This window comes from Manacus candei, unplaced genomic scaffold (assembly GCF_025592945.1).
Source record: "Manacus candei isolate 608988 ecotype Guabito, Panama unplaced genomic scaffold, ASM2559294v1 h1tg000043l, whole genome shotgun sequence".
Taxonomy (NCBI): domain Eukaryota; kingdom Metazoa; phylum Chordata; class Aves; order Passeriformes; family Pipridae; genus Manacus; species Manacus candei.
This window is the reverse complement of record NW_026138091.1, coordinates 19,000,403-19,028,280: the sequence shown is the minus strand read 5'-3', so window position 1 is coordinate 19,028,280 and position 27,878 is coordinate 19,000,403. Positions and strand designations below refer to the sequence as shown.

At 39.5% G+C, this 27,878-nt stretch overlaps 1 protein-coding gene across 1 annotated transcript; it reads right to left on the bottom strand.

Annotated features, from left to right (window-relative positions):
- Positions 1 to 1,262: 1,262 nt before the first annotated feature.
- LOC127474610 (ADP-ribosylation factor-like protein 8B) lies at positions 1,263 to 27,878 on the bottom strand. The gene is made up of 7 exons (XM_051795620.1): positions 27,543 to 27,878; positions 23,704 to 23,784; positions 10,446 to 10,519; positions 9,968 to 10,061; positions 7,794 to 7,861; positions 4,391 to 4,461; positions 1,263 to 1,655 (listed from the first exon to the last, which is right to left on the bottom strand). Exons 1-7 carry the CDS (start codon positions 27,729 to 27,731, stop codon positions 1,606 to 1,608), a joined length of 627 nt encoding a protein of 208 aa, XP_051651580.1. The 5' UTR covers positions 27,732 to 27,878; the 3' UTR covers positions 1,263 to 1,605.

The following is a 27,878-nucleotide window of genomic DNA, read 5'->3' as shown; positions in this document are numbered from 1 at the left end:
CAGTATTCAAAATTCATCACCTTTGACATCTAGTGCTGTTTTTTCAGCATACAAAATGTCACTAGATGGATTACATGTCAGATTTTGGAAGGTCATTTGCAACATCCCATTTCAGGAGCATCCACCATTTACTTATTTATTGAGTACTCAGCACTTAGTCAAATTGTTTTCACGTTACCATAGAACAATGAGCCCCTCTGGCCACAATTCTGCAAGTTAAGACTGCAAACATTATAAATAAGTGCTATAAGCTGACTTATCATGTTTGTAGTAGCATTCCTGTGACACTCAAGAAAGATTTTTATCAAGTCTGTGCCATATGTTTTTAGCAGCTTATCAGAGCCACCAGCCCAAAAGCATCCTCAAACAGACATGACAAAAAAATGCTGCTATTTTTATAGTTCATGTACTTAAGTGCAAGAACTGCATAAATGACTTATAACCCTTTCAATACTACAGCAATCCATCAATTTACCACATCTTAGAACACCATGCTGGAAATTCTCCCTCCTAGATCTGCAAGTGTCCTTGAAACACTCAGCCACTGAGCATCTATCTCCTGTTTCTTGACATGAACTTTCCATATTTAATAGAATTTACAAACTCACAGAAAAGTTCCCATCAGAGTGCCTTTAAAGTGAAGCACTTGGAAGCAGGTATGTGTAAGATGTTAGCAAAGCATCAAAATTTAAAAAGTGAATTTCTTCTTTAATCTGTTTCAAAAGGACTAATCCTACTTCAGAGCCCAGCTATTTTAGGTTGTATACTTGAAAATTCTACAGGTTCAGGAATGGAAAGAGTACTCCAGAAACACCATGAAAACTATTTCATTTACAGTAAAAGTGCTTAAGAAATCTATTAATTTGGGGTTAATAATGTCAGAGAGGATGCACATGATCTCACCTGCCATCTCTATTTCATTCTCTGTTTAAGAAAGAAAAACATTCACTGCAATTCTAGACTCTTTCCTCTCTCAATAAAGAAGGATAGGATTGTCTAGAATTTGATTTATTTTTCAATTCCAAAACAATAAATAATTAACATTAGTGACTGGAAAAACTAAACAACTACAGATACATGACTTTGGAAATAACTTCTCTCCAGAGTATTTGAAAGTGTTCTGAGTATCAGCATTTTGTTCAAATAAGAAGCTCTTAAATATAGTTTTAATTGACTATTGATACTTAACTACATGTGTTTTCAGGGAAAACATTCTGTATGAATAATTACACGCTACATTAAAAAAACTTCAGTAATTTCTGTTTCCATTGTGCAGTTTATTCAGTTTCAGATTAGAAAAAAATTAGTATGTTTTTGACAATTTGCATGCATAAACTCAAACATTTCAGCCCAAAAAAGTACTGATTTCTTCCAGGCTTGTATTAAGGCGTTCAGGAATTTCACCAAGGCAGACAAATATCTTGATTTAAAAACAAAAAACAATCAAAATAGAGAGACAAGCTACAATTCAGATTTACTTCTGTTAACAAATACGACCACAGTGAGTCCTGGTAGTACACAGTTGCATTCTTTCTCTTTTCAGTTGTGTACAGCTGAGAGGAGTCAAAGTGACTGAGGAAGAGTTATCTTCAGCCAAAGTTTTCTTCAACAGTGTCTTGATTTAGAGTGCTGAATAAGCCATTGTAATGTTATGTCTGCCAGGACAGATGAAACAAAATGAAAAACTCAACAGCCTGTTTGCAGAGTGTAGAAGTACTACAGAACATCAGCAGCTTAATACGAATACAAAAACCCCAACCAAACGAAACCTAGAAACCACAGGTTTTCATTTATACATAATTAAAGCTCAGCACTTAACCTCTAGATGGGTTTTTTCTTAGTTTTCTAAATGTTTTTAAATTATATGCATTTTGTATTCTTGAAATATGATGACTGACATCCAGTTCTCTAAGCCAGAGATGAGGGACTGTTGAAAAAGCAAAGATTTAAGATGACCATAAAATGGACTGTAAAATCCAGACTAGAATGAAATGCAATGTGAGAACAAAGGCAGAAATACACAAACAGAAGGAATGAGAAGGGCAAACGTGACAATATATTAAACACAATATATTAGAAAGCTATTTAGGTAGGTTGTTGGACTCCAAGGTCTCTGAAAGACGTGCAACACTGGACTAAAATTTGATGGCTGAAATTGGCACCCCTCCTGATGCAATCTAATGCATTGGGCTGAAATCTGCAGCAGTTCACAAACTGATTCATGAGTAGATTAGATGTTTTTGCCTCAAGGCAGTAACATCTGTCAGGAAGGATGTCAGGGGGCAGCAACAGCTCTAGCCCTCAAATTGAAATTTGTTGCCATATATGTACTTAGTTGAAGACAGCACTCCATGAATATCCTTGCAGAACAGCTTAGACACCGTGACTGCAAACAAAAGCATCCCACAGCATCTAAAGTAAAGCTAATAACTATATAATAATCCTCCACAGTCTCTCAGGACACAGAAACTGGCAGCCTTACACCTACACCTCCTGATGAGACCAGTTAGCTAGGCTGCAGTGTGCACTGAAAAACAAGTATCATCTCATTCAACTGCACTGACATTAATCAAAAATGCATAGGAAGAAGACAGCTCCCAGTCTTCTCCTTAACAGACTAGTCGTTTCATCACTTTAATAAGCTAAATATATTTTCATTATAATCTTTCATTATAAATGATACTTTCCAGCCCTTTGATCTCCCTAGGTTCTTGTTCAATCTCTTTTCAGTTTCTCAAGGGCTTCCTCAAAATACGTCACAGACTGCTCCAGCAATGCCCACACAGTTCCAAACACAAATGATATACACAGTCTGCTCCCATTTATTACTTCTCTGGGCAAATATTCAGGAACCAGGCTAGTGTTTCTAGGCATAATGTTACACTGGAAGGTGCTTGACCGATTCTCAGTTAGGATTTGAGTCTTTTTCACCACTACTCCCAGAACTTCCACAAGTAAGTGATCTACACAGTTCTGCATTCGTGATCGTTCTTTTCATTATTTCCTTGTTTGCAAATTTTAGCATCCTTTTTTTTGCATGCTTTTCTCCTCCAGGACATCCATATAAATGAACCAGGATCAAAACCTATTTTCTCCAGGACTCATTCAGAATTTAAGCTGGTTTTGCCAGTTTCCAGTCACAATACCACTTCTCAGAACCTTCTCTGCAGTCTTGCCAATTTGATGAGGATCAAGCACAGCATTTCAAAAACCTCATCCATCTTCGCTGCCTTTCACCTATTGAGATTATCCTACGTTGTCTTCTGCAGTCCTTATATCCTGAAGCCTAATCTTCCCCAGTGTAAAAGTATGTATTTCCCCTTGCTCTGAGATAACAGTTGCATCCCAAGCTGCAGGAGACCTGGGGCTGGTCTCCTTCAAACTAACACATCCCAATCACATACACCACTTCCAGGAGAAGCCCTCACTCCCTAACACGTCTCTGCACAGAGCTGAAATCTTCCACAGCTCACTGAACCAAGGTATAATGGCACAGTCTTCTCACCATCTCCACTACCTGGTTCTCTCTGTGTAGGATGGAAATTTCCCCTGCTGCTGAGAGAAACTGGCTTTCCTCCCACTCCTACTCTCACAATCCCTCATTCAGCTGAGCCCTACAGAGCTGCCCAGCTCTTCTAGCAAGTCTGGCTTCCCCAAGTAGCAGCTATAAATATGAACCCAGGCTGCATCCCTCCCATTCAGCACCACTTGTTTTAGCAGCATGCAGAGAAGGAGGGTGGCACAGAAGCAGCGCTGCTCCCAGGCAACTGCTGCTGCTGCTGGCTCAGTCTGTGCTTCATTCCCTTCTCCTGCCCTGTGGAGGGAAGGGAACAGGAAAGTGGAAGATAGGAGAGACAGGAAAATGCAAAAATCAAAGGCAAATGGAGGACAAATTCATGGGGCTTTTATAGGTCCTCACTACAGGATACATCCTTTTCATCTCCAATGGGACAAAAGCACTATGCCCTCAGTTCGACAAACACCACCATAGAGCCACATGCATGTAAAACCTGCTTACCAAGTAAAATCTTGTATAGAGTAAAATACGTAATTTTTTTAGGATCACCTAATAATTGCAAGGTCTTCGTATGCAGCCACTGTTTTTTCAAAAGTAACACAGATTTCTTGTAAAGGATTCAATTACTATGGGCTTTAAATATGCTTTTCCAAGGTCCCTGTCAAATTAACTTCTCATGGAACTAGATAATTCTACAAATTACTTTTAAATTACACATAATTCTAGGTTGAAACAAATACAGTTGCACACAGTATTTGCAGAATATCTTTCAATGTAAAATGATATTAAAGGTAGATGCTCAGATCTCATCAACATTTTTAAGATTTGATCCAAAGTACAAAGCATATATTGATGATGCTGGAAAAACCTTACCAATGTTATCCTTCTCTTTACAGGAAATAGAATAGCAACAGATTTCTCTGTCTTGAATAGCTGAAAGGTTTCTACAGAAACAAAAATAATAAGTACTGTTATAATGCCACAAAAACTGACAACAAATTTCCATTAAATGTAAGTTTTCTGCATTTTACTCAGTGGGTTCAGTTTTGTTCTCAGATGTTAAACTCTTAAAATATGCCACACAGAAAACCACACATTTCTTAAAACTATAAAGACTAAAAGGTTATAAAGTCATTTCACAAAAATTCAAATCTCTCATTAAGTCACTGTAATAGTGTGTAATAAAAACACAGAAATCCATGAGCTAAAAATAACATTTTGTAGTGGCAACCAAGTATTATCCATGTCTTTGAATTCTAAGTGAAAAGAGTAAAAGGTGAATGATGAGTTCTTATCTCCAGTAACTCATAATCAAGTAACAGTACTCAACTGATTACACCATTTATCTTCAGGATGTTTACTATATCGTATTTAATATATCAGATCTGATTCCTATTGAAAGGATGCCTCTACATTCAGGAAGAAACTGATTTCTTAATTAACTTCTTTCTGGGAATTTCCCCTCTCAGAGTTTCTGAGCACTTTGTTATTTTTTCATTTATTTATCCTCACACAAGCGACACATATGCATAAAAAAGACTATGCCCCTGAAGCAGATAGGGAGTGGAGGCACTGAGAAGGAAAGAGTCTTGAGATCAGAAGAGACTCTAATCAAGAAGACAACTAAATAGTGACTTCCCTGAACTTCAGTAAAGTAGACTTGGCCTCTTCAGGGATCTGCCTGGAAAAGTCCCATGGAGTAAGGCCCTATAGCAAAGAAGTGTTTGAGAAAGCTGGTTAATATTCAAAGATCATTTCCAAGCTTAAGAGTAATCCATCCTTACAAGTCCAAAAAAAAAGTCAGAAAGCACCAAGTGAATGAATTAAGCTCATGGGAAGACCCAGTAATAAAAAAGAAGTATACAGAAGGTGGAACCAGAGACAGGTAACCTGGGAGGAATACAGAAACATTGTCCAAGCATGCAGAGACACAGTTAGGACAGCCAAAGCCTAACTGAAGTTGGACCTCATGAGGGATGCCAAAGAAAACTAGAAGGGCTTCTCTAAGTACATAAGTGACAAATGGAAGACAGAAGAAAATGTGGGCCCACTGCTCAATAAGACAAGTACCTGTTTACAAATAAGACAAGTACCTGTTTACACAGGACATTAAAATGCTGGCCGCAGAGACCAAGGGTAAATCAGGAGCAAGGAAGTTGTACCCTTGATGGAAGAAGCTCAGGTCCAGGAATAAATAAGCAAACTGGATATAGAGAAGTCTGTCAGCCCTAGTGGGATACACCTACAAGTGATAAAGGAGCTGGCTAACGTAATTGTGGGCCACTCTTGATAACCTCTGAAAAATCACGTCAACTGGGAGAGGTGCCCAAGAGTGGAGGAAAGCAAATGTCACTCTTCAGAAAATGCAGGAATCAGGACCCAGGGAAGTACATGACAGTCAGCCTCACCTTGATTCCTGGGAAGGTGATGATGCAAATAATTCTGGAACTATTCCCAGGCATGTGACAGACCAGAAGGTCATTAGGAGTAGTCAGTATGGATTCACAAAAGGGAAAGCATGCTTGACCAACACAATAACCTTCTACAATGAAATCTACAGCCTGGTAGGTAATAGGGGAGCAATGGATACTGTTCACCTTGACTTGAGTACATCTTTTGACAATGTCTTCCATAGTATCTTCATAGACAAGCTGAGGAAGTACGGGTTGGATGAGCAGATGGTGCACTGAAGACTGGCTGAACAGTCAGGTGATCAGTGGCACAAAGGTCAGCTGGAGTCCAGTGATTAGCAGTGTACACTAGGAATCAATACTATGTCCAATCCTGTTCTACATCTTTGCTTGTCACGAATGATGGGGCAGAATCCAACTTTGCTGATGACACAAAACTGGAGAAGTGGTTGATACACTGGAGGGTCGCGCTGCCACTCAGAAGGATCTCCACAGGCTGGAGAAATGGGCTGACAGGGACCTCATGCAGCTCAACAAGGGGAAGTGTAAAGTTCTGCCCTCGGGGAGGAACAACCCCAGGCACCAGGACATGTCAGAGGCTGACTGTCTGGGAAAGCAGTTTTGCAGAAAAGGACACCAAGTCGAAAATGATCTAGCAGTGTGGCAAAAAAGGTTAATGGTATTCTGAGGTGCATTAAGAGTGGTGCCAGCAGGTTGAAGGAGATGATCCTTCCCCTCTTACTCAGCACTGATAAGGCTATATCCATGTCCACTTGTGGGCCCCTCAGTACAAGAGGGATGTGAAGCTACTGGAGAGAGTTCAATAAAGGACCACTAAAATCATTAAAGAACTGGAGCAACTCACATATTAGGAAAGGCTGAGAGAGCTGGGACTGTTTAGCCTAGAGAAGAAAAGCTTAGAGAGCCACATCTTATCAATGTGTACAAAAATCTGAAGGGAGGTTGTAAACAAGATGGAGCCCAGTGATGGGACAAGAGGCAATGGCCACAAACTGAAACACAGGAGGCTCTCTCTGAACGCACAGAAACACTTTTTACCTTTGAGGGTGACCAAGCACTCGCAAAGGTTGCCCAGAGAGGGTGCAGTCTCCATCCTTGGAGAAATTAAAAAATGCCTGGACATGGTCCAGGGTAATCAGCTCTAAGACACAAACGGTTCTGCTTGAGCAGGTGGGTAGACAAGATGATCTCAAGATTCCTTCCAACCTCAGCTATTCTGTGCGTCCCAGTTTAGCTGTCTACACTTCAGACCATCCTTACTATACCAAAACTTCACTCCTACTAATTAAAATTATGTGACTTGTGACATAGAATCTTATTCTACAAAATTAGTGCTATACTGGACATTTTTACAAAATTGTGTATTTCCTTTACATTTGCCCTTAAAATCCATCAGTTTATTAGTTTCAGTAATCCTGAAACTAATAATAAGTGAATAAGTGTATGTTTTGGATATAGGCCAAAAATATCTGAATTGCTCAAATTTACAGACAGTAGTCTGAAATGGTTCTGTTCTAATGCCATTCGAGCATTAAACTGCCACTACAATGTACTCTGAAAAGTCTAAGTGACCCAATTACCATCCATAGCAGTTGTAGCTACAGTGATGGAAAAACAGAATTGTCTGAAACAACTTTACACAACTGAAACAACAATCAGGAAAGGTTCAAATCTACTGCAGTCAATTATCAGTGTAGATCACTATGTCAAGTGCCACCAGAGCTTCAAGTGAGAATGTAAAATGGAATCTTTTATAGCAGGTTATTGCCACAGACTTCCAATGATCTTCTCTTACATATCAAATTTCACAGTGCCTCAGCTTTTTACTCAAGTCACTTACTTACAATTTCTCAATTAGCTGCTTCTCATCCAGTGCACCTGGAAGGTCTCTTTTATTTCCAAGAACTAACACCTGAAAGAAATAATTCATATGCATATTAAATCCACAAGCGATAAAAGTTTATTTTTGTTTTTAACCATTTGTTGGTTATTCTACCAATATGAAGAACTATTCTGGTTCTTGCAGCTAAGTATTCAGAATGCAATAGAGGACATATTCAAAATGACCAATGACTATGGCAGCATCATGGAAATCCCACTCTTAGTCAGGGCCAGATGCTAAATGCACAACCTCTGAAAAGTGGATCCAATTATTTCTGGGTGTATTACTGTCAGAAGTCTCCTTTGGAAGTGAATCCCTCCATTCTGGATTGCATTGTAGGATGGCAACAGATTGCATGCAACTAAATGTGGAAGAGAGCATGCACCAAGTGCACTTAAGCACCAATGGACAATCATTTCACAGGACCAGACTAATGTGAATCAAAAGCAGGTCCCCAGCAGCAGAGGCTAGATCCTAAAGACCCACACATGATTCTCTTTACAGTTTTGCTTCCCTGCTTTTTAACACTGAAACACTAAACAGCCTGGCATCCGAACCACATATCACGCAAGCACCAGCCAAATGACCAATCCTTCTCCCTCCACTTTGAGCATCCATGGTAGAAATCTGAAAGGAAGCCATTAGGAAAGAAGTCGGAGAAACGCAGATAATTTACTGAATAGATGCTGGAACTTCAGAGTTCCTATGTAATACTTAAGGCTTCAAGTATAAATGAAGATTAGATAAATGGGTTCAGCACATTCTATGATAAAGTAAGCAATTGAAGGTTTTTCTAATTATGATTGCATTAATGTTTTCCAGATGTGCTACAATTTTCTAGGTCAAGATTGTCCCATTATTTCCCATGAACCTAGAATATATTAAACTCATTACCTGCAGTCTCAAATTAATAAAGTTACTTCAAAATCTATAATGCCAAAGCCTGAGCACAATAAATTGAAGGAAGTTCAATACTAGTTACTACCTATGAAATAAAAGTAAGTAAAAAATACATCACTGCACCTTGGAAATTACCATGCTGGTCAGGCTGGGCATGTGGAATGTGGTATTATAACATATAAAAGGCAAGGAAATTAATTAAATACTTCTGAAGATACGAGAGACCTATCATTTCTGGAAGGAAAAGTGAGAAGTACAACAGCATGTGAAGAGAGCACAGACAGGCAATGTCACTCACTACGAACAGCATGACTATAGATTTCTGTAGGATTTGTTCAATAGGTAATTACTATATAAAATCACAACAATAGCAAACCTTATAAAAAAAGATAGTCACTTGAAAAATTCTCCTTTGAGCATGGATGTGTGAGATCTTGATTCTCAGAATGTTTTTATGTTGGCAGGCTGTCTACTCATCCTCAGATGACTTCAATTACTTCCAGTGGCCAAGCGTCCAAATAATTGCTTACAAAACAGGGGCCAAGAAAGAGCCACCTAGTTGTGAGCAACTTCTTCCTCATTTCTATGTACTACTGTTTTCTTTTTTACAATCACAGGTATGAGCTCTTGCTTGGTGATGTCAACATAAAGACCAATATTAATTGGATGGATTTCTAAACTGGCAGATTACATTTAATTAAACATTAGTCTCCACCTCCATAATTCCTCATTAGAATTTCAGCTGAATACACTATTCTTTGATGCTTCCTACTGAAGACAAGATGCATATTTGCATTTTTTTTCCACACAATTTAGTTTGAAAAACTTAGTCAAGAAAAAGTCAGGACGCACAAAAAGCCAAGCTCCTACACAATCTCTGGAAACACAGGACACTACCTGATGTTAGTGTCTGCCAACCTGCAGAAAGATAAATCTCACATGCCTTAAGAAACATGCCTCAGGAACATATCTGGGTCACTGGTTCAAACCCAGCCAACAAGGGGACTGACTCAAAGTAATTACTGTCTGATAATACTACACACAAAACCAGATTTTTTCCAAATCTATTCTGACCTTTAGACAAGAAAACATACAAACACACAATAATTTTTCTAATAGTGTTCAATGTATCAAGGTTGCATCATATTTAACTTAATATTTTCAAGAGTCCAGAGGAACTAATTCATGAGAATTTACTGTCTACATTCCAGTAAGAATAATAATCAAAATACTTACTGGAATTCCATGCAATTGTGGCTTATCTATCAAACTGTGTAGCTCATTCTTTGAAGCTTCTACTTTTTCTAAGTCTGCTGCATCCACCATGTAACTGCAACAAGAATGTAGTTATTCGTAGTATTGCCCACTACTTGCAGAAAGTTGCATTAAAACATCTGAAATGTGACAAACGTGTTCATATTGACAACAGCATTAGAAAAGTCCTGAGTTGTATAAACCCTGCATTTATTGATACAGGAAAAAACAGAATTAAATACAGCCTGTGGGGAAAAAATGGCCTGGAATATGCAATTACTCATATGTCTGGGTTGCTGGATGTGTAAAACACACTACTTTCATTGTATTGGGTCTTCTTATGTAATGGAGGTGGACAGAAAGAAAACCTTATCTATATTATTTTTATATATAATATATAATACTATAATAACATATATTGCAGAGTACATTTTCTGTAGGCATACAAAAGAAAACTTACACAACTGCATTGACTCCTCTGCAATAACGCTCCCACATGCTTCGAAATCTTGGCTGTCCTCCAATGTCCCATACCTGGAAAAGGTAAGAACACCACAGCCCCAAAACATTTTCAACTACAAAGTAGTTACACAACAGATTAAATGAACTCTTACATGGAGCATGCAGGTTGTATTGCCAATGACAAAATTTTTTAAGTGACTTTCCTCAAGAAACTGGTCTTCTCATCTCCTTCCAGTTAATGGAAAGGGACAGGCACATTCACAGAGCAAGTCAGTCCTGTGACATCAGAAGCTCCAAATATCCATTTGAAGAATCTTATCCTTTCCCACTCACTTTTTAATGCGGCTACGGAGACCTGAGTTAAGAATATATCAGACCTTCAGCAGGCTAAAAACAGATATTAAATAAAGAGTTGGTTGGAGAGCAGATTGAGTCCACATAAGGGATGATATACTCTAGGGAGCACCAATATCTTCACAGCTCTCCCATTTGTTCATCAAATATGCTTTAAGAGACAAATGGATTAACTGATCAGAATCAGAAAGGAAACAGTAGTATAGGGTAGGCCTCAAGTGATTAAGCAGTGTGACCCTTAAGGAAAAAAAGCTCAAATTCTACTTGGGATTTTATAAAGCTCCAATTCTGCAAATACTTATTCATGCTATTAGTGTCCAGCAATCCCACAAAATTCCTTATTGTTAAAAGGCTAACACATTATTTTTCTGTACAGAAGTTACTTATTCTGTCTCGCTTGCAAAAAATTCAGTATTTTTGGTGGATGACAATAATCTTGTTTCAAAACTGTTTTCCAGATCAAAATACCAGGGAATATATCCAAATCATGCAGGCAAGGGCTGCGTGACAATGTAGCTATTGCAGCTACATCCAAAGACAGTTGTGTTACAAGTGACACACCTATTAAAATAGTGATGAACACTGAAAAATAAGTCATGGATTTGTTCCTCTGTCAAGGACAATCAGAAGTAATTATTTCTTATTTCAATCAGATTTAGCTATCAAAACAATAGGTACCATATACCAGATCTAGGAGGCATATACATTACAGAAGAAACTGAATTTGGAAATAATATACAGAGAAGCAAAATTTTAGGACTTGTCTTCACGTTTACACTATAAATCCAAATGTAATAAACCTGCTGTGGCAACAAAGACTTGCACAAAAGAGTTAGACTTAACAGACCCTTGGGATAAGGCCTTTTGCAATTAATGTCCACTATTTTTTTAATTTCACAGCTCATAAATTGTGTTTATGTATCAATTTCTGTATAATTTTCAATATCTTATGTTCATACTTTAGAAAGAAATATTTCCCAATTCACCATTAAAATCAATCCCTGATTGATATCTTACTGTTCCTTCTGACATAAAATTAGTATTTCTCCTAAATGTAGATTGCCTTTAATCCCCTGTGTAAGATCAAGAATTTTACATATGAGAGAGTTGAGGGAACTTCTGACCATGGAGTGGGTATCAATTATTATCTGCACTGACATTTGACGCATAGTTTCAAAAGTCTTAATAAAATTAACCCTTATATTATAAAAGCTTGAACGTGATGAGTACACAGTTCAGCATTATGGTTAGATGACAAACCTTATACCAACACTAATTATTCCAATAACTCATCAGGACCTTGAAACTATCTGTAGCCATCTGGTGCACATATGTGTGTCTGGAAAAAGAAACTAAATTATTTTCTTGGTAGATCAGAGAAAAAAGAAAGGGAAAGAGGACAGGGCAGGCCAGTAGTCAGATTAGATTTTTGCAACACTGGTAGCCATGAAAATCTACAAGATTATGTAGCCTGGACTATTCAGAAAATAAATAATACAAGATAAAAAATATTAGTTTTGTCCTTGTTTGATGATATACTGTATCTTACTGTATTAAACTGCATTGCAGAACAAGATTACTCTCATTAGGAGAAAAAGTCACCTTGAAACAATGGAAAGATAAGTAATTTCCAGTCAGTTTCTCTAATCAGGCTTGCAGCTATTCATTAAAATACAACATGAAGGACACAAGATAGACTAGGTGTTTTACATAGTGCTTGGGAACTCAGTTTATGTCAATATATTAATCTATAATTATCTGAAATAGGGTAAGAAAATAAATGCATAAAATGAAAAAAAATCTTCACCTTTCTGCCTATGAAACCAAAACAGTTCTACTAGTAACTTTCTAATACTCTTTATTATACTGAATAGCCAATGAGAGAGTTAACTACTTTATTAGAAACACAAATTGCTGCCCCAAAGTATTTTCACAGTACATGACTGAACAGACAGCACTGTGAGAATACAAGAGGCACCCAGAAAGGAAAGAGGAGACGTCGCAGCATTCAACAAGTTTTCTTGCATGAGCCTTGTGTGTTTTCCATATCAACTATTTTTGTATCCCAATATTTAATACACAGGTAAAAATTATATTCTGGGTGTGAACAGGGAGAGGCAGGAGACTACACTTTAACAGTTGAACATACAGTTAGTTTTAAAAAGAAATTTGTTTTGTCTGGATGTTTTTAAAAAGAGACTGGACTCCAAATTTCTCCCATGGTTTTCACTGGTCTCTCAGGAATAAAAGTTTCATAATATTTAAGAGGTAATTTTATCCTTAGAAGACCAGCTGATTTTAAGAATCATAAAAGGTCTACAGAATGACCACATCAGGAAAACGTGTCTTTGATAGCCGGTACCATTTCCTCACAGGATCAAAATCTCAAGGAGTTATTCAGGCTCAATCTCAAAGATACATATTTTGTTGGTACTGCATTTTATAAATCACTATTTTATTTGTTCCTGTCTACTCCTATAGCATAGTAATTCTTATTGTGCTTGCAGGTCTACACTCTCATTAAAAAGTACAATGTTTTAATCTGTAAACTAGATCACCATCACGGAATCATTGTTGACCATAGTATTTATTAACTAGCTATGTTTAAGGAGCAGATCCTTTTCTTTTGCACAGTTTTATCATGACAGTTGAGCAAAAATGCAGCTGAGGAACAGGTTTGAAGATTTTTGAAAGTTCTCAGTTACAGGAAGGCTCATTAACACTCTAGCTGTGTTTCTTTTAATTAGCTTATATTGTGGGAAGGCTTGATGGTTCATGAGAAAGTTGCAGGAAAAGTATTTTCTAGATGTCAGTTTACATGGCTTTTTCCAGACATGCTGGGTAGGATATTTCTTGTGGACAGGGACGTGTACAATGACACATTTGTATTTTGATGTCAATGCGTGGGTTCAGTACCTATAATCTCACAGTAGTCAGCGAAGTCTAGACAGCCATTCAGCTGATCAGATGTAACATCTTCAGGATGACAGAATTATGCTCTAGGCTTGACAGTACTCACTACAGCTCCTCTGACTATCATTAAAGGAGCTTAAACCTCATTGCAGATATACAACTGTTTACATTCAGACATCTTAACTTGCAAGATGAATCCAACACTACAAATACTTGAACTCATAAATGTATCTTTCTTCTTGGAAGTATTCAGAAAGTATCAGCCACAAAAACAAACAAGTAAGGAAATCGTAAACACAGAAGAGTATTTAGGTAGAATAAGGTGGCACCAGTAACATCCAACACCACCATGTTGTACACACACAAGGCTCCAGGTGCTAAGATGTGACCAACGAGCTCAAGCACACACAGCAGTCATTGCATTGACAGCCAACTCTAAGTGTAATAACAGGGACTTAAAACACCTAAAATGTAGGCATCTAATCCAAGTGACCAAAATTCCTCTGTGTCTACTGAAGAGCTCAGAGGGCACCAAGAGCAGGAAATTATCTGTCTCACCCACCCTGCCTACCAGGTGAACCATTCCTGCAAAGCACAGGCTGCTCTCCACTGAGTTCAGACAACTGGCTCAGGCTGGCTTACTTATCACCTGGCTAAGCTCAGTGGAGACAAATCCTAAATAGTCACCTATTCTAGATGGAATCTTCAACTAACAATGATCATCTTCTTCATCTAATAAACAGAAAAATAAAAAACCTAAAATTTTTTAATAAATTGCCCCATGTATACAAAACTACAGAACTTTACTTGTAGTACCAGCCACGTAATTTATTAAGGAAGTTAGAATACCTTACTACTTTAGAATACTTACTACCTATTATCCTATATTTTGGAAATGCCTTTACATTTACAGCTCTTAAAGCTGACAAAAGTATGCTACATGGCTACATTTTCTGCAGGAAATGCTTTCCAGAACACTATGGTTTTTGAAATCAGTCTTTGCCCTTTAAAGAACCCTATTGTCACTCCTCACTGGCAATAAAGTCCAACTTTTAAACATACCAATGGGTATTTTATTTTAGTCACATCAGACAAAAAAAAGATCTATATGCACACTTCAATGTTTATCATTATTTAATTTAATCATCATACTTTCACTGAAGAACTGGAAATAGACTTGCAACACAAAATGGCTGAGTATCTTCAACTCCTGACAACAAGTACAGAGGCATTTTAACAGGAGACAGTATTTCTCAATGATCTGCCATTTTATCACAGACACAAGGTAAAACGTTGGAAGGATCAACAGCCGGATTTTAAACAGGACACAAAAGTAAAGTCTGTTCTTAGAAACTGTTTTTTGAACCTCGTGGTGCTTACCTCCACTCTGGGTTCTCAGACAGGAGAGTACCAGGGAACTCAGCTTTAAAGATAAGACTGCAAACCTCTTGATCAAGACATAACACATACAAGGAGCCAAACCATCCCACCCTCAATATTGTGTCCTCCGCATAGCAGAAAGCCTTGATTCTGCATGACCACATGTACCCTCTTTTCACATGATCTTGAATTAGTCTCTGGACATCATAGTCCAAAAGGTTCTGATGAAAGCAGGCATATAGAAGTTCTAAGTTGTAGGCAGAACTTGCACTTAGAAGACTGAGACCAAGGAGACCAGAGGCAAGGACATAGATAGCTCAAAACAGCTAATCAATAACTACTGCAGTGATTATTATTTTTGCTTGTCCTTGAAGAACATATATAATCATGAAAGCAAAAATTAGTATTTGCTCAGCATCAGAGAAAATCCAAGAGATGTGCTGGGAAAAGGTAATCTAATATTGGTAGATAGTACAAGAAAAGGACATTCTCCCATGACAGATTTAACCCCACGGCTCTCTGGCACTCTCCTCGTGTATTCTCCTTATCCTTCACCTCTCAAGTCTGAGCAATCCTGATAGATTCACAGTATTTAGCAATGAGGCAAAGATGCTGAAGACAGAGCTAAGCAGGGACAGCATTTATGGTTCCCAGGTGTCCCAACAGGATGTTGGAACACACCATGTGTTTATATAAGCTGCAGATAACTGCAATCTGAGAGTGGATAAACAGAAGAGATCAGAATCCTAAAGTATCTGGACCAGACAGAGGAATGGTCTGAAATAAGGCAGTTGAAATTTCACACAAAGCACCAATGGAACCAAATGCACCCACACAAAATGGATAATTACCAGGTAGAGGTGCAGGACAAAAAGCTTAAGTAGTTCACAAACTAAATACAGATTGCAACAGTGCTGTAGATGTTAAATGAGCATGGACTATCAGAAGTATCATATGTACAATTTTGGAAGTATGAACTGCCCCATCCTCAGTGTCAGGGAGGCTTCTATGCTGGTTTTGAGAATCAGTCTATAGAAAAACACAGACAAATTTCAGATTCTCCTGATGAGATAAGAGAGGGTGAGATTTTGACAATATGACATATACAGAGGGGAGGAGGGGGGAGCACAGCCATAATGTTTCCCAGGAAATGGCTGCTAGGTTTATAAGAGAAGAAAGAAGCAGCTCAGCTTGTGATGACAGCAACTCATGTCAGATACTAGGACAAGAGCTTTCTAACACGAATGAAAGAACATTGTGCAAAACAAGGGATGTTATAGAACCTTCTTCACGGAAGAACAAATTTTAAGAGGCAATTACCTAAGATATTTGGTAAATATCTGATTTACCCTTGAGATCAACTCTCAGTTCTTGTTTTTAGGAGTCCTAACAGTTATTCTGAATGACTGGTGAAACATTCAGCATTGCCTGTTCTGCCTGATGACACTGCCTTCTGACCACAAGTGTCTGGGCCACTGCAGAGGTTCCTATACAATGTGTCATCCTGTCTTAGACTCTGCAGCACACAACTCCCAGCACAGATACAGTCTCCAAGGCTTTTCTCAAACTATCAGAGGGGAAAGTACTTTCATACTTTTCCTTCTTAGTTGATCCTTGAGTAATTCCAAGTACGCTCCATATTTATTCTTTTGAGCCACTCTCTAACCCTCATTTAACTCCTCCTCACAGAACTACTGAGGCATAATCTATAAGATTGCAAAATCCAACTTTTCCTGGTCAAAGCAAGGTCACCTAGAGCAGACTCCTCCAAGGATGGAGTCTCCAGAACCTGTCTGGTTTCAATGTTCAATCCTCTTCACACTGAGAACGCTTCTTCTTGTGGTTTAAATGGAACTTCTCATATTTCAGTCTGTGCCCACTAGACACCACAAGAAAAGTTTGGCTACATCTGGCTACACTGATGAGATCTCCCTGAGCCTTCTCTTCTCTAGGCTAAACAGTCTCAGATATCTCAGCATCTCCTCATATGAAAGGTGTTCCAGTTCCTTTATCATCTTCATGGCTCTTCGCTGGACTCTCTCCAGTAGCTCCACATCTCTTTTCTACTGGGAAGCCCAAAACTGGATAGTATGTCAGGTATGGCCTTACCAGGGCTGAATAAAAGGGAGAGAGCACCTCCCTTGACCTGCTGTCAGAGCTCTTCCTAATGCACCCCAGGATGTTTTTGGTCTCATCTCTCTGCTGCCAATGATCAACTTGGTGTCCATGAGCACCCCCAAGCCCCTTTCTGCAAAGCTGGTTCCCAGCCAGCCAGACTGGTGCCTGGGGTTGATCCTTTTCAGCTGCAGGACCTTGTATTTTCCATCTTTTTACCTTCATAAGGGTCCCATCAGTCCATTTCTCTAGCCTGTTGAGGTCCTTCTGGATGGCAGCAAAACGCTCTGCTGTACCAGGCACTCCTCCCAGTTTTGTATTACCAGCAAACTTGTTGAGGGTGCACCCTGTCCCATCATCCAGGTCATTAATGAACTAAACAATCCCCGGGATTTATCACTAGTAACTGGACTTCCTGCTGTGGATCACAGTCCTTTTTGAAGCCACCAATACAGTTCTTCTTACACACAACTATGATAATCACTGGGACATTCAGCAAAAACTCCTCTTTATAGAAATAGCCACTTTGACTTGAAATCAGCCCAGATATGGCATGGCCTTTTCAGAGTGACTCAAGCCATACAGAGCCAGCACGTGCTGCAACACTGCTGAGCTATACAGGGAGTACACACAGAGGCTTGTATTACTGCATGACACACAAGATGATGGTATGACAGGTAAGACAGTCTGAATAGTGAGATGAAGCATTACAAAGCAGGAAGATTCTGTCTGTATGAGGATGTGTGGAGACCCGAAAACGCCACTGTCCAGAGGAGGAGTGCTGCAATGAAGAAAGCGAGAGGAGGAACGCACAGAGCCAGCATCCTTCCCCTCCCCTCTGCCACACCAGAGCAAACAGCAAGTAGCAAGAAGCCCGGCATCGCCCTCCTGCAGCCGGGCCCGCGCTGAATGCAGTGGAGGGACGCTGGCACCTAGTGGTGACAGCCGGGGTGACCATCCAGCCCCGGCAGCTCGGTCCCCTGAGCATCTACTCTCCACTTCCTCGGTACCGCAAAAACCGGGCTGTGCAGAATCTGCCTGGCAGTGCAATTTTAAGAAAAACAAGTGCAAGAGCAAGGAAAATGAAGCTGCGGCATTATCTGTGCATATGCATACCTTGTGGTGCTCTATTTCCTTTTTAAACCTAGTCTAAGGCCATCACTAAAGTTGGTTAGTTGGAGTTTCACAATCACTTAAAACATGATGCACATCTTCTGAGGCCCTGGAAGCCTGGTTTGTTAAAATAAGTTTTTTTAATTGCTGTCTACCTTGTTGAACAGTAAATCTCACCAAAGCAAAAGGACTACTAATACTGAGAAAATCTAAAAATACAGAAAATCCAACAAAATCAAATTACTCAGCAAACAAAACTTGTTTGGAATTAAAATCTCAAAGTAATTCAGTTAGAGTTTTTTGTTGGGAAAAAAAAAGATAGCCCTCAGTTTTGTAATGGACTTCATCAAAATAGTTCTAATAGATTCCTAAGTTATAGCACATTAGATATTTTGATGCTAGAAATCATCCTGTATTCTAATACCTCTACCACAACCTCAAAACCCATAAAGATTCCTGCTTAGACTTCAAATACCGTGTGGTAAAATCTTTCCTTTTTGCCTCTTTGTTTCGGAAATAACAGGTGATAGGTTACTAAATATATTGACAAGCCAAAAATTTGACAATTCATGGTTAAAGCTGACAGCTTTACATTTCTGATCATGTTCAACTTCAATTAAGAGCACGACACTGACATCTTCCTACGAAACATTTAGCTTTTATATATCAGTGTTTTTTTTTTTAGCGTGCTTCAGACAAATTCTCATACACAGAGGCATGCCAGTGACCACACTTTTACACACTAAGACCACAGACTAAAAATGAGAATAAATCTACTGGCTTCTCGAAACGACTGCCAAAATCAGACTATGTTCTGGAATTGTATGGAATCTGCAGATGGAACTGTAGTAGAAAAACCAGGCAGTGACACTGCACTAGCACAGTACTTCCTTGTTAGTGGCCTACCCCAAAACACAAGAAAAAACAGATAAAGCATTACGATCACCTACTTGCTGGTGTTGCAACTTACTTTGCCTAAGGTGATCAATCTTTCACTTCTGGAATGCCAATTTTTCATTTGATGACTTTTTGACCCAGATGGTTTCTCAGTCTCACTTTTATAGTAAATTTAATTGATTATGTTTTGCAGTGTCCCCTGAAACCTTTGAAAAAGGTCAGACACAATGTTGAATCTCTGCTTAGCATTGAGATCATTCCTTTCATGTCTAAAGAACTTCACAGGTTTAGCAAAATAACACTTTATCCAGGCATTTCAATAGCTGACATTTGGATATTGTAATATTTCTATGAGAAAGGTAACCTGTTTTGCTGAGATAAAAAGGATAAAGAAAATTTCATTTTGAATCCTTGTTACTGGGCTCCAAATAGCTCATAAGAGGATTCCAGCAAGGAGCACCCCCTCACCATTCCTCAGACATCAACTTATCAGCAAATGATGTCATTCTTCTCACAGTAAAATAATTTTGGAAATTTTATCTAGCAATTAGGCTGCAATATTTTAACCCAGATACAGGAATAGTAACATACAAATACTTCATCTTGACAGGCTTTTAAGGAAATATGCATTTATACATAAGAGCCATATTCCCCTCCACCTCTTACTTTCACTGTACAGTGCTGTAGAAGAGAGACCGAGAGAACTTGTTAAGATATTTTTGTGTGCAGACTGGCTTCCAAACCAATTATCATTCTTGAAACCAACAAACACATTAATAATGTTAGCATTATTTCCTTATTTTTAAAATTGTATTATAACAACTATATATAAAATTACTTTTGAGATCAAGGCATAAAACAAGTTCCACAGAAACTCACACCCTCCCCTCCCTGCACAAACTTAATCTTCTAATATCCTTTGTGTAGAAATCTCCAGTACAAACCATTAGTCATTTTGTTCTTGAGCTAATCGTGGCTCAAAAATTAATTTATTTTGAAGACTCTGCCTACTTATAAAGGACTTTTGTCTAGTTTAATAATGACCAACAACTTCTTAATTTTCTTACATATCTGACAATTCTGCAGCAGCATCAGTACAGCACTCAAACTATCCTTATGATTTCTGTATATAAATCATGGCCTCGCTGTTTTTAGGCAAAAGACAGAAAACAAAAGAACTGAAAGGAAATTCCTATTCCTGTGAATTATTTATGAACTATGGTTGAATTCACTAACTTTTTTAGTGACTGTGCCATCCATGGACTTCTTTGATCAGTGGTAAACCAAGGCAGCTGAGATAAAAAGGGTATGAAACTGACATTTAGGAATATTCAAAACAGAATTCTCTCCTGGATGAATTAAGAAGCATTGCTAAAGCTCAGGTGGAAGGTAGTGCTTTGGTACAAATGTACCCTTCTGAAAGAAAGTGGAAGGCTCAGGCAGATGGACAGTAACACCTGCATGCCTGAAAAAACAGGAAGAAAAAAATACCTCTGAGTAAGTGAAAACTTAAGACAGTTTGACTATTTAAGCTCAAACAAACAGCTTTTGCTTGTGAGTCTGCATTTGTTGCTTTGTATCACAATGCTAATCACAATTTCGTTACTGGTCCTGGTCTCCTGCACATCTGCCATTGACATATAAGAGCATGGGATGGCCACAGGATACATTTGCACTTTTAAGGTGGTATTTCTGATGTTTCCATTGTAAATACATTATTCGATTTGCTGTCATAGCTAGTGTACATGATAATTTGTGTGTAATAAACAGAATATTGGGGGAGAAAATCTATACAATTAGCACATCAATCAGACTGTTCTGGTATCAGTGACCACCACACTCCTCCATAAATTCTCTTTCATAAGTAATATGAATCATGAATTCATCATGAGGCCTAGAAAACTTAACACTATCCAAAGTTATAAATCCTAACAACATAGTATTAAACTTTTTTTTAAAATATTATCCCTGATCTATCTGAATCCAAGAGCAGTCTGTGTGTGGGTACCAAACACGTAACTCTGGCAGTCCTCTGGCAACAGGTGGTGGTAGTTGTACTCAAGTTTGCAGCTACCAGTGTGGAAGGATGAAGGAAAACTTTGTTTTTCTCACCAAATAGAGAGACTGCTTTCTCCCAGTTCAGATTTTGTGCTCTAAATATGGTGTTTTACAGCTAAGTCAATCTGTCCAGGCTGCCCCCGAAATGCACCATTTTGCCTGTGTCTGTATCCTACTTTTCCACACTGTGGTGGCAGCAGCAATCACATAGCTGTTTAAGGAGGACACTTCTTAGGCAATCTGACTGAGGAGAAGCCAGCATGGATGTGTGTTTGGTTTGGCTGGGTGGCAGTTTTATAGTGGCTGCTTTCACCTAGACCAGTTATCTGATCTGACTACTGCTTTGCCATGTGATCACTAATGCTGATGAAAAAGGGGTGCAAGGGTGCAGGGCCAGGCCTAAAGTGGAAGGTAAAACCACACAGTATGATTTACTTAAGATCCTTGTAAAAGGTGACCTTTAATCTCTGCCACCTTACTAGGCTGGTCCGATTCTCTCTTAGGTTTCCCAGAAGATAAGTCTAGTTTGTCTCTAGCATGAAAAATATCATACTGAGGTTCAGAAGTCCTATCATGGGCATGTGTATTAAAAGGCTATTTTGTGATTTATTTTTTTTTAAGAGGTCCTGGTTTTACTTCCCTTTCAAGAAAGGCTTTGTTTGGAAAGCAGAATTTGGTCACCAAATGAAAAAAAGTTCAAGTTCTGGTTTTTGATTAAAAAGGCACTCTTTGTGGAGAAGACAAACAGAAATGCACCACAATACTGTTAGGCTGAAGCATGTTCTTTCTATAGGAGAGTTCAGCTCTTTCCTCAACAACACATGGACGGTTGTTGAGACACATTCAACAAGAAGGATCCAGAGCTGGAATTTCTTTTTTGTCCTCCTTCTCTGACAAACTCACTCCTGAATCAAGCAATGACAATTGTTGCTTCCTCTTTAAGGGACAGGAGCAGGTAGTTTGGCGTTCGTGTCCATATGGAAGCAGATGCGACACAAGGAAACCGGACGGTGTAAGAGGGAAACATGTTTGATGACAAGAAGCTAATGGGCATGAGGAGAGTTGGATGGAAACTCCACAGCAAGAAAAGAAGAGGAAACAGCTCACTGCTGATCAGTACACCTTCTTATTGTACAGCATGAATACTGCTCTACTGCAGACCAAATCATGGGTAATGTTAAGAGTTCTTATTTCAGCCAAACATGACATGAATTTCAAGGGGGTCTACGGGAAGGAGGGCTGGGGTGATGAGAGGAAGTAGTTGGGTGACATCAGACTTTCCATTTCAATAGATTTTGAAAGACTACCTTATTAGGCACTATAACATACAGGCAGCTGTAGAGAGGAACCTGTTGATTATTCTGCAAGCTTGTAACACAGAAGGAGATACACAAGTGAAATGTACAGCTCAAGGTCCTAAAATCATGCGAAATCTTGAAAAAGTATAGCAAGATACTAAGACCAGAAACAGACAGGTAGTCACAGTACTTCTACTACTATCATCAATTTTGGTTTAGGGTTTTTTAGTTCAGCTTTAACATCCTCCAACCAACAGAAATCAGTTATCACCTTTTGCTACCCTTTATCTGCTCTCTGCTTAGAGAGAATGGGTAGACAGTGAACTACCGCTCATATTCACATTACAGGTAATTTCAGAAAATCCTCACAGGTTTAGGAGTCATACCAAACAAGAGGAAGAGTATCTATAGAACTGAGGGAGAAAAGAAAAAACGTGTTGGAAAAGGAGGGAAAAGTCAAGGTAAAGACAAAATTCTATATTCCCTTGACCTAATTTTAGCTGGAAGTTGTGAATTTGATTGAGACTAATCAATCAGGTTCCCTTCATAATGAAACAACAGTGCCTTAATGCTACTGGAGTGACTTATCTCTACTTTGATGCCCATGGCATGTATCTCAACCAAAGTGGCATCATCTCTATTTCTCTATAGCCCTAAGAGATGGTTCCCTGACAACTGACTTACATCAGATGTTCTATTTCGGCATAGCTAACTTGTGAGCTAAACCGCACCCTCCACTGAGATATGAATGTTAGGAGTCAAGTTGCTTCAGATTTCACTTAGAGTTGTGAGGGAGGGGAGAGAGAGGGATTGAGAAAGAGAGAGAGAGAGAGCAGAGATTCCCCCTCAGAAGTCAACTCAACTACCTTAGTATCTCAAAATTGTATGACTTTTCTAGCCCAAAAGAGTGCAACAAAGCTTCTGCCTGGCATGGAATATAATGAAATAAAACAGATTAATGTAACAGAAAAATACATGACCATTTGATTTAAAAGAAGTTACTCTGGAGCTACAAAAACGGAGAAATGATCCCATAATCTTAAATGAAATGTCCTATGTTTTCATATTTCCAGTTGAAATTACTCCATTATTTATTCACTCTGTATTAATTTGAACATGCAAACCTACCTTTATGGTAACATTTCCTTTTGTTATTTTTCTCATATTGAAGCCTACTGTAGGAATCATATCTTCTGTGAACTGCCCCGACTAGAATACAAAACCAAAATTATATTTATTATAAAACAGTTGATACAAGCAAGAAAAGTTCACATTTGCAATCTAAAAATTTTTATTTTACAACACTGTAAAATATCACACTAATTTTCAGCAAGACCACTGGCCAGCACTTCAATTACTGCATTGTCACGCCAAGGAAGACTGCTCATTTCAGCTCCTTTAAATGATCTTTTATTCTCTTCAGCAACAAAGATCACCCCACAAACCACGAGACTTCAGATAATTCTTCATCTGATCTTTCAGCAAACCAGAAAGAGCATGGTCAAAATATAGAATTATAGGATGCCTTGAGTTGAAAGAAACTGTAAAAGGTCATCTAGTTCAACCCACAATATGATAAAACATTATAAGAATTACTATACCAAGATATTTTCCTGCAGTTTCTCACTACTGTTACCAATGGTTTAACTTCAAAGATAAAAAATAGCAAAGGATTACTTATACAGAGTACTATGTAATCCTTTCTTCCTGAGTGAGAGGAGTCCCCCCATAAAAGCTGAGAATGACATTAAGACAGAAGAATACAACATACTAACCAGCACATCATAAACCCTCAGCCATAAAACCAAAGTGCTGCCTCCTTCCCCAGTACAGAGAAATATCTTCACAACAGAGAGACTTGCCATCATGCCAACAGGAATCTTACAGACTTCCACCCATTACAGAAGACAGCTTTTGAGGAGAAAGACAAACTCAAATCTAAGTAGATAACTCATTATTCATTCTTCCTCTTGAAAATGTATCATTAACAGGTTATTGTGTCTCCCAAGCATGGTACAATAAGATATGCAGTTAGTTTCCTAAGGTACATCTACATAGAGGCCCAGGCACTCTCTGCAACCTATGCAGCTGTCCTGGTTTTCGAGTCATCCAGCAAGGAAAGCAGGACCTTCTTGACTTGCCACTGCCCTTCTGTATCTATCTGCCCATATCCACCTCTTCATTCCATGTGCCCTAGGGTTTTTTTCTGGAAGAAAATATGGGTATATGGGCAAGGAGGGATGCAGCCTATGAAGTACATTTATTTGCAGAGGACTGACATATAAACACGTGTGAACACATACACCCTGAAAATGTAGAATCATTACTCAAGGACAGGAAAATCAGACAGCTGACTCAGAAGGCTATTGTTTAAACAAACTCACAGAAAGTCAGGATTCTGCTTTTGTCAGCAAATTATACATCATATGTAATATGCTAAAGTTGAAGGTAAAAATAAATAAATAAAAAACCCAAACCATCATAACTGCTCTGGTGTTGAAGATAGAATGTAAAGAATTAGCAACCCATTCACTGGACTTCAGACTTTTGCTGTAAAAATTTCCCATTCTGGTTGAATGGAACCAGCTACAAAGAAAGTATTATATTTCAGTTCTTTATTTTCCCACACAATGAAGAAAAGAAAGTAATAGGTTGGATCTTTTGCCCACATTACTCTAACAGCTCTCATTACAATGTTTGAGTGCTGTAAGCACCATAAAGTAAAAAAAACTGTTCCATTTTGCTTGCTAAGGAGGTTTTACATGACAAATTACCTATTTTTGTGAATATATAAAATGTGCAAAAAAGTTTATTGTCGTATCTCAGTAAAAAACAGATTACATCCTGATGCAGATGAAAAACAACTGATGCTAAAAAGTTTGTGATGTCCTCTAAAAGTTGCTGAATATTGAACTGATAATGAGCACAGTCATTACCCCCTACCATATCAACAACCATGGGCCACATTCTACTCTATCACATCAGTGCATGTCCACAGTAAAAGGCAGTGACATTATCCAAGGTTTTCACTTGTAACAGAGGACTAAATATGGCTCAAACTCTTGAGGGGAGAGACTGTCTCAAAGGGTGTTTATTCAGTGTTAGCATGATAGGATCTTTGAATGCTACTGCGAAGGGGAAAAAAGTAGTCATTTCCCATAAATTTTTTTCTTGATCCACTGCAGCTTGCATTTTAAGTAGCCACTATTTCACAATAGTTATTTTCATCTTGTCATATTCTAGTCACATATACACAAACACACATAGAGTTCCCAACCTATTTACCATTCCTGTATCAACAGTACTCAAGAGTAAGCTATCATCCATTGCCTTATCCTGAATAATTTTTTCCAAATTCTCCAACCACTTTTCTTTGGTCATTATCATGGCATGTCATCTCCAGACTGAAAGACTCAAAACCTGCAATCTGTGGCCCTCCCCAAGTCAGAAAACATGAATGCCTTGTAGAATATTCTTAAGCAAATACATCTGCTGGGAAAATCAGACCTGCAGTAACAGGAGTGCTCTGGTGTTCAAGGTATTAGCATGAGAGACAAACACCTATGACACCATTCCACAGATGGTATAGTACAAGGGAGCGGATGAACATGCATAAACTCTGACAGCACACACTTCTGAAGTCTCTGAACTGCTCTATTCTTCTTTGCTCTGTTCAAGAAAACAATCCAAGAAGCAATGTTATCTCTCATGCCTTTTTCCCTTTCCTCAGCAAGGCCCAGCTTTGGGAGATGCACACTTCCAGTGGGCATGAGAAGCACTGAGGCCTGTGGTACTACGACCACCCGAGTGCCTAACAAACCAACTAAAATCCCAGCTACAGGTATATTCTGTTCACTGATTGCTGATGTCACCCAAAACATATTTTCATTGAACACTTGCACTACTGCATTGCTTTTTCTTCTGCTCTCTCTGCTTCTTCCCTTATGCTAATGCATAATCTCCTATGTTTCCCTTAATCTATAATCATATACAAAAGTAAATAACGAATACCATATACTCATGTTTTCATTGTCTCAACCTCTTTGACTTTAGGCCACACACCTCCTGGTCTGCTTTTGATTCATGATCTAGTAGCTTTTCAAGATAAGGACTGAAGAACATCTGGGAACTTTTATCTCATGGCACGTGAAGATGCGATCCACCTCACAAGAGAGATCACCTTGCAGAAAAGGGTATGCACTAAGCTTCACGATTAGCAGTAAGCACATGTAACATATACGTATTTGCTTTCATCTTCCGATGGAAATCTTTGGGATGGACCCAAATGCAGGTTGGAGGGCACAGCACACAAAGATGAAGAACGTATTTCAGCATGGTGACAAAACAGAAAATATCATGGTAGGTGTTGGTATTAGAGGCTGCAAGGCCATCACCACAGGGAATGCTGGAATCAGGCTTGAATGCTGGAAAAGAGCTATGGAGGAATTGTGGGAGGCATTTATATTGATGCAACTGATGGGAGGAGAAAATTCAGTGGCAGGCAACTTGTGGCCTTGGGGGACACAAAATGTTTTATTTAGGGATACACTCGCCACGAAAAGCCAACTCTGGATCACAGCAAGAGCCCATGCCCGTGAATCTGCTCCGAGATAGGCATGCTTTGCGGTCATATATAGGAGATATCTTCTTTCTCTCTCTGAAAACACTTCCACACCCACCTGAGCCTGCTATGAAATTCTCGAGGTTGCAAACGACACAAGAGCTGCCCCATGCCGCCACCCGCCCCCCTCCCACGGCATCCCACCGCACAGCCGCGGTACCCCATGACAAGCGGCGGCACAGCCCGCACTTGTTGCCGGAGGATGGGCGCGGAGCGGCGGCTCCGGGCGAGAGGCCCCTCCAGCTCTGCCGGGCGGCCACGCCCGCATCGCTCCCGCGCCGGCCGCCCCTCCGGCGGGCCCCGCACCGCCCTGCCCTGCCCCTGCCCCGGGCCGGGGACCGCGTACCGCCAGCACGGTGAGCAGCGTGGTCTTGCCCGAGTACTGCAGCCCCACCAGGGTGAGCTCCATCTCCTCCTTCCAGAACAGCGAGCGCAGCCACTCCAGCAGCCGCGCCACCAGCGACAGCATGCCGCCCAGTGCCCCCGACCTGCGGCAGGCGCCCAGCCCTAGCGGCACCGCCTCGCTGCTGGGCATGGGAGCGCCGGGCCAGGCGAGGCGAGGCGAGGCAAGGGGGCTCGGGACGGGCCCGGCGGAGGCGGCGGAGGCGGCGGAGGCAGCAGCAGTAGTAGCAGCAGCAGCAGCGGCGGGGCTCCGCGGAGAGCGGAGCGCCAGGCAGGGCCC

Excerpts from the sequence above, each read along its gene's own strand:
- LOC127474610 (XM_051795620.1), bottom strand. The coding sequence starts at position 27,731 with ATGCCCAGCAGCGAGGCGGTGCCGCTAGGGCTGGGCGCCTGCCGCAGG. Across the intron at positions 10,062-10,445 it reads AGAGGAGTCAATGCAGTTGT|TTACATGGTGGATGCAGCAG; the intron begins GTAAGTTTTCTT and ends TTCTTGTTGCAG. Across the intron at positions 4,462-7,793 it reads AAGCAGCTAATTGAGAAATT|AAACCTTTCAGCTATTCAAG; the intron begins GTAAGTAAGTGA and ends TTGTTTCTGTAG.